Raw genomic sequence first — 7,913 nt, 5'->3', positions numbered from 1 at the left:
AACCCCAGAATCAGTATATAAGATAATCCAGTTTTCCTGCTGCTTGCAAATGGCCTCCTTGGAAGTATTTAGGTTGTTGAATATTTTGTGAGGCTGACTTGGGATTAAAAAATGTCAGTGTAAACCATCTTAACAGTATTACGATGTACTTTTACTGTGTTTGGTAGGTTAACAGAATATTAGAAATCCAGAACCAAGGATTATCCATTTGATATACTAGATAATATGTTTGTGGCTATTAAATACCAGGCGTTCCTGGACTCTGAATAACAAAACACTGTTAGAACCCCACACTACTGATCCTTGATTTTCTGCTGTACTTTGTCCAAGCCCTATTTGTACATCCATTAGGATACAAAGCATTTGCTAAATGAATAAAATGTAAATGTCATGTATCCTTTTCTGAACACCTAACTGAACTATCCAGTCTGCCTATTCAGCAAGGCATCAGCGTCTCAGTTTAGCATGACATAGGAGGTGACCCTGGGAAGACTTCCTGAGTGCTTCCACAGTGTGGAGAGCTTCATTAACATCATGTCTGCAGCAAAGTACCTCAACCGCAGACTATGCCGAAAGACAAATACACAAAAGTCGGTGGTTTCAGTCACAGGCTAAAATGCATGTTTTCAAAAAAATGCGCCTATCTGGTCCACTGATTCCCCGGCATGAAGCAATGTTCCCACATCATGCTCAAACCAAGTGAGAATAACTACTGCTTTCCTGCTTGTCTTATTTTGTGAAACCACTGTCAGTCAAACTCGAGCTGGAGGAAACTGTGGAAGTTAAGACAAGAATTGTGTGGTGCTTTTTGTTACCTTGTGTCCCTTTAACGAATGAGTCTCCTGTTTGGAAAAGATGGACAAGGAGAAACAAAAAACTGCTAGACTGATTACAAGTCTACTGAAATTAAAAGACAATAGTCATGTAAGAATTATAATACAAACACCTTTTAATGGTACAACAGGAGCTGATAAAAGCCATATATGTTGCTGTCTGTGATTATACTTTGCCTCAACTGTTCTTTTCTCAATCATGAACAAAAAAAAAATTAAGGTATTCCATCCATGTTGACCTAAGCTAACAAAAGTCAAACATCTTCACCAAAACAGAACAACAAAAAAATATATATTTTCTTGAAGACTGAACTAAGACCAGTAATTCAGTGTGTAACTGTCTGTTGAAAACTGCAAATACAATAAATAAAAACGAATCGACTCCCTCAACCGACATCTAGACTACAAGTCACCCGTATCCGTCCCATCCCCGTTCTCGGCCGCGAGCCTCCTACAGGCCGAGGCCTCCTCCCCTGTGTCCGCCCGGCCGCACCTGCAACGGGGCTGCGACCTCTGCCGAGCCAGGCCAGTGAGCAGCTGGAGCACCCTGATCTCGTGCTCCATGCGGGCCCTCTCCCTGCGCTCCTCCCTGTCTGCCGCCTCCTTCTGCCTGCGGTCCTCCCTCTTCAGCCACTCGGACAGCAGTTCCTGCTGCCAGCGGCCCTGCTCGCGCCTCTGGACCTCCAGACGCTCCAGCAGGCCCCGAGACTCCGACACCAGGCTCTGGAAGCAGTCGGACAGGTGCTTGAGGGCCGGCTCCAGGGAGAGGGGGAGACGGGGGTCGGTGGGGGCCGGGCCTGCGCTGTGTGTGGGGGTGGGTTCCGGGAGGGGAGGGAGGGGAGGGAGGGGAGAGGCTGGGTGGTGGAGGGGTGGGGGAGGCAGGAGGTTGGGAGGTTCGGAGGGTGGTTCGGAGCTCAGGTCATCCTCTGTTGGCGCGCCTGTGACAAACAAACACAGATAGTTAATCGTGTTATACTGATGACAGGTGAAGGTAATGGCCATCGATGGGTTCACGACAGCTAGTAACTGTAACACGGCACTTACTGAAGGCTCTGGAGTGCAGTAAAGACTCCTGGAGGTTGACTGAACGCTGTGTGTGCGCCATAGTAGACGTGAATCCGGCGTTATGGAATTCAAACCCATCCGTGCTGACCTCTCTGTCCTCCTCCACTTTAACCTCTGCGACCAACTGCCTCAACGGCCGTGCGCCCACGCCTCCGTCCAAGCCCCCCTGCACAGAGTCGACCTGGATCCCTTCCCTCTCGCCAAAAAAGCCCAGGTGACGCCCTCCCGATCCAGCGACGGAGTCCAAACTGCTTCCACCGCCCCCCGCCAGGGCCTTCCTCCCCAGAACAGCGTCCATCTCAGCGTAGTACCTGAAGCCCCCGGCCTGGGAGCTGTCCACGCTCCTCAGCAGCTTGGCTCTCACGTAGTTGGCCTTGAGGGTTTTGACGCGTAGCCGACACTGGTGCGGGCTCCGGGAGAAGCCCATGTCGCTCATGCGGACCGACAGGTGTTTGAACACGTGACGGTTCCTCAGGTTCTCCGCCAGGCTCTTCTGCACGCGCTCGTCGCTCCACGCGCACAGCAGAACTTGCGTCTCTTCCACCGTCCAGTTCAAGGAGCGCTCGGCTTCCCGCTTCCCTGCACAGGCGCACAGACATGAGGTAAGATGTCTTCTTAAAGTGTGCATTAGTCTCAGTGTACATTCGTCAGGTTGTTTTTGATTTTTTTTTACATTTAAATAAATTGATATTTCAATTTCAATAATAAGTATTCAATGTCTTTTAAAATTCAAAACATGATGTCACTGATTTGCATCCATAGAAAGGTGCTATCTAAATAAAGTTTGATAAAGTCACACGGCCCCAACAACGTCCAACAAATACCAAACATTCTGCTGTAGGTTGTTGGGTTTATAATGTTTTCAAAGATAACTGTCGCCAATAAACGCCAACAGGCACTTGGTATCACATTTAAACAAAGCTGTCCCTTTAAAATCTATGCAAATCTTTGGCCAATACTGTTTGAATGGGTTGAAATTCCTCCAAAGAACTGAAAAGTCATTAATGGGTAGAAAACTATCGGCAAAAGAGCTAGCCTTTGCGAAAGCAGAAGAAAGCGTGCTAAATGCTAATACTTTTCTGCAGCCAGCACGCTATTTTAAATACACATCTGACATCAAAGCTGTCTGGCTGTCACTTATTTTGGCATTGGGAACATTGCTAGCCAACTAATAGCTTCCTAGTATTGATAGCCTCTGCAGTCTAGCTAGCCTTTCAAGTACGTCGATAAAACTAGCTAGTTAGCTGCATATCCAAGGTGACATCCACATACCAAGCAGCAAAGACGCAGCTTTAAGTCACGCCAAGACATGAACAATCTGAGTGTAGCACCTCGGCTATCTAGCTAGCCGAATAACTTTATGGCTGTCTGCTACCGTTAGCTAACTGCTTACTGCAGGGTCGATTAAGCACACTAGCTAATGCTACAAGTAATGGTATAAAATAAGAATGTATGCCATAAACTTACTTTTTGTGGAGGTTGAAACAGAGTTTGGAGAGTTAATCACCAAGAAATTCATGATTGTTTTGAGTAAACAACCACAGCGGTGCGATTCTCTTTCTTCCGGTTTGGGAGTTTTGCGTGACGTCATAGCTGGATTCTGAGTATACGGTAGCGTGATGGATGGACAGGACACATTTACCCCCTAAAACATGCTGCAAAAATGTTTCTCTCTATCAGTATTACTGACACATTAGTTATAACCTCTGACATTCTAATACACATTACAATAAACAACTGTGAATTACAATAAATTCTGCCAACCAGGGTCTACGAAATGTTCAATTAATTTGGATTTAGATCATTTGGCACAATTTGACATTAGGCCTACTTAATATTCAAATTAGGTAAAATATTAACGAAGTAATGACGTTTTAGAGAATCTTGAATACTTTTCTTTCTCTGAAATAAAACTGAAGAAAGGAACATGGCTGGAGTGGTAGTATAGCAGAGTTCGGCGCTGGGTCGTTTGCACATTCCTGCCTAGGCTGGTAGGAGCATTAAGACACGATGTCGCCTCTCAATTTCACTGTCGCTCCTGCCTTTCATCCACAAACGCCGTAATTAGAGGAGCCTTAAATGCTGCGCATTTGTTGTTTTAGCTGCTACTCTAATCCAGCGATATGCAGTCAGCCACTGATTAACGTCTGAATAGCGTTAGACTTCTGGTTAGGTAAAGAAATTGGGTTGGAAGTTTAAAATCTTAAGTATTGGTGTTTTTTCGTTACCCTTTCATTACCTTGCATTTGTCTTAAAAGGTTCATATTGTCCACAATCACAGTAGACTGTAATAATACAGTCTTTTTTCTTTTTCGTTAAAAACAAAACAGTTATGAATGCTACAACTGACATTAAACATGAGTTCATGTTTAGGTCACCTAAACATGACATCAAACACCATGTGTGATAGTGGAACGTGTTCAATCATGCGAAAAGGCTAACAGCCTCTATCTCTGTCTCCCGCCAGGACAGCTTCAATTCTCCCAGCTGATAAATAAGAAGCTGTATTGCATCACAGCGTGCTGCTGAATGTGGGAGAGCTTGGGTATTCTGCTCGGCACTCGGTCCTGATAGCCCACAGCATCAGGAGGCTACTGCAGGGAGGGTAATTACAGGGGTAGGAGTGGTACCCCCCCCCCCCACACACACACACACACACACACACACACACTCCACTGGACAGAATACACCTCTGGGCTGTTCTGGGTCACAGTTGAACATCACACACACAGGCTTGCATGGTACTTTCTTCTTCTTCTTCTTTTTTTTCTCTTTTTTTACAACTACGCAACCCTAGCACACAGACAGGCACATGACTTATGTGTATATTAAGTTCTGTAAAACAATAATCCAGGACTCTCAAATAGACATAGAAACCGGAAAACAGACTTCCCCTTTCTGAAACGTTGCAGCAGAAGAACGGTTCACCTCCATTAAAAAACGCATTCGTTCCCAAGAGGAGGCCTCCGTCTGTAATATATTACCTCAATACATAACCCCCCAAGATCTGTTACACCGCCTCAGATTGAGCCGGCAGTGCATCCTCTACCCTGAGAGGAACGACAGGCTGTAGATCTCTCGCAGGTGTGGTGCAGGAAACCAGGTCAGTGAACAGGAGACGAGGAGAACCGGTGTTGTACCGAAATCGCTCACCCTATAGCTGTTATCCAGCTTCCCCTCATGTGTATTATTGATCAGGGCGGGTTCCAAACCGCAGAATATAAAAACACACGTAGCATTGCCCCCGCGAGTCTTTTTTAGGCTATCAACCAGGAACGAGCGGCCTTCAGAACCGTTTTCAAAAAGCTGGTTTAAAACGCCAATTACAGAATACTTGGTCGTGTCCTTTCATTCCCGCTCCCTTTGCTACGATCCACTCATTTGCGGTTCTTCGTTTGGACCGATGTAGAAACCCAGTGAGAAACACTCGCTCTGAATAATGCAGCTTCTTCAGAGTTCAGATGCACGTGTGCGAAAACGATTCCATACATTCAAACATTTTCAAAAACCCCTGTGCCATATGTGCTGGGAAAAACCCACTTCAAAATGAGTCTATATCGGTTTGTCTATAAATCAAGGTTTTTGTGAAACCACGCAGTTTTGATACACATGAACACATGCTGTTCTTTTCAATCACTGATGACAGCTGAGCCTCTGAAAAATGCAGAGAAATAATGGAAACAAGATTCTTCTCTTACACTCCACTCCTGTTGGTGTGAATGTATTTTTTTGTTCTTTTTTACAAAAAGCTTATAAAAAATATGTAATGCAGTAAGTCACATTGCATTTACATTTAGTCATTTAGCAGACGCTCTTATCCAGAGCGACTTACAGTAAGTACAGGGAAATTCCCCCTGTGGCAAGTAGGGTGAAGTGCCTTGCCCAAGGACACAACGTCATTTGCACAGCCGGGAATCAAACCGGTAACCTTCAGATTACTAGCCCGACTCCCTAACCGCTCAGCCACCTGACTTCCCAATATTGCCAACATTTCTTTCACACAATCCATCTGAGTCACATATGTCAGATGATCTATGTTAGTATTTGGGTATTTCCACCTTGAAATTCCTTTCCTTTTGTTTGAGTGGTAGTTCTCACAACAGGAACTAAATCTAAAACCAGAACAAAAGGCATGGACGACTCCAGGAGGGCCTCACACTAGCTGTACCTCTTTGTTGCTACAAATAAAGATTTGTTTGTAGTTAAAAAAACATGTCAAACACCACATTCCTTAGTCAAGTCTATTTTCTAGGGTGTACTGCATAAGCACCAACTATTGTTTACATCTGTGGGTTTAAAACAGGTCAGTATGGTCTGCTGAGGAATGGAGCCATTCGTAAGCCCCGGAGGTATAACAGACAGTTACATCATGAGGCCAGTGACACCATGCCTTGAAAGTCAGGATGGATGGAATGAATGAATGGTACGTCTGACTGATTCTGGGCCCTTCGTTTACAAAGAACACCATGGCGGTTGCAGAGACAGAGACACTAGCTGACTGGGTCAGTGACTTTCACATTTGGTTCTTTGTGAATGAGCAGAGAACAGAGTTGTTTTTCTTCTTCTTAGGATGGGACACTGTGTTCCATTTGCTTCTCCATCCCTCTTTCAAATGGTGCTCCACTTTAACTGTCCCCCCCTCACCTCCCACCCCTGTAAATCATTCCAGATTTCCTTTTGTGAGTACCCCCCCCCCCCCAAACCCAAACGTCCACCCCGCCTCTCCCCCCCCCCCCAGCCTTCGGCTCCGCGTCTGTGGAATGCGAAGGAATTCGGCCCACCTAATTCACCATGGCAACCCATCCTGGGTGCCGAGGGTGTGTTGACCTCTGAAGGGCTCTCACGTTACTCCCGGTAAGATGATCCTGACCACACAGGAGGAAACCCTGGCTAGACCCCTCCCTCCTGATGTGTCAATCATCGTCAATCACAACAACATGACCAATCGAAAGCATGTGGAAAAACGCCTTTTCACAAGCTCTGGAATGTTCTAGACCTATATAAGTATACAGTGTGTATACCTGCGTAGATTGGTGTGGATTTAAGGCTTTACTGAGTCTTATGAAGCGCTGGATGCAGGATGTGATGTCACAGCGGATCCTTTGCCATGAATTTGAACGGAATCAGAATTCTCGCTCTCGTCTTGTCTACTAACCCTGTCGACCAGTTTGAATTTATTCGGCTTTTTCTAAATCCACTCAATGTCTATAGTGACTTGAATTTCTTCTCTGGAAAGGAATAACTGACCCTTAACTGAACGTGACATTCAAAGAGACCAGGAAACCCAGATATTCCAAAAAGAGATTCACCGACATAAACAAACCAGACAAGTCCTGCTCACAGAAGCCTGATGCAGAGAAATAAGTGATGCGTTTTGATTTGTCCGAATAAAATAAAAAGGGGGAAGATGTTTTCGACCTCTGTGCTCCCCAGTTCCTGCCCATCCCTTAGATCCTCAGAGATTGTGTTGGAAATTGAGAGATCTGCAGAGTATTTCAGACAGAAACACCCACAGCAGGATGAATTCAAGTGAGTATTGCGTTTCTCTATAAACAACATCAAAAACGAGTTAAAACAAAGTGCCTTTCATGTCCATCCAACACTTCCTCAGTGAAGAAACTCAGCTGTCCCTTGGCATTCAGAAAACTTGCAGAGATACAAGAAATAAGAATAAAAACACTGGAAAACGTTTACAACCTTTTCAAAACAAAGACATCTGAAGAAAATCCATCAGAGGTTCATCCCATAATCTTTACAACGCAATAACTAGTCTTTATCTGCATCATAAAGAGGTACGTTATTTTGATGTGAATATAAAATGACCAGGCACCAGAATCAGTAGTTGATCCCAGAGCAGCAGAACTTCTCAGCAGGTGTCTGTAGAGAACAACCAGGATCAGGTTGAATGCTGGGATACTAACATTATGTCTCATGAGAGAGAAAAAACAGTGCTTTTAACGATGAATGTGTGTGTTTGTCTTGAGAGTGTGTGTGTGGGTGTGTAGGGGGTTGTGT

General features: G+C 45.0%; 1 protein-coding gene across 1 annotated transcript; it reads right to left on the bottom strand.

The window, feature by feature from the left end:
• Window positions 1–925: 925 nt before the first annotated feature.
• On the bottom strand, window positions 926–3,497 carry LOC134011900 (uncharacterized). The gene is made up of 3 exons (XM_062451431.1): window positions 3,366–3,497; window positions 1,878–2,477; window positions 926–1,771 (listed from the first exon to the last, which is right to left on the bottom strand). Exons 1-3 carry the CDS (start codon window positions 3,487–3,489, stop codon window positions 1,236–1,238), a joined length of 1,260 nt encoding a protein of 419 aa, XP_062307415.1. The 5' UTR covers window positions 3,490–3,497; the 3' UTR covers window positions 926–1,235.
• Window positions 3,498–7,913: the final 4,416 nt, after the last annotated feature.

This window comes from Osmerus eperlanus, chromosome 25 (genome assembly GCF_963692335.1).
Source record: "Osmerus eperlanus chromosome 25, fOsmEpe2.1, whole genome shotgun sequence".
Classification (NCBI taxonomy): domain Eukaryota; kingdom Metazoa; phylum Chordata; class Actinopteri; order Osmeriformes; family Osmeridae; genus Osmerus; species Osmerus eperlanus.
This window is presented reverse-complemented; position numbering and strand designations above follow the sequence as displayed.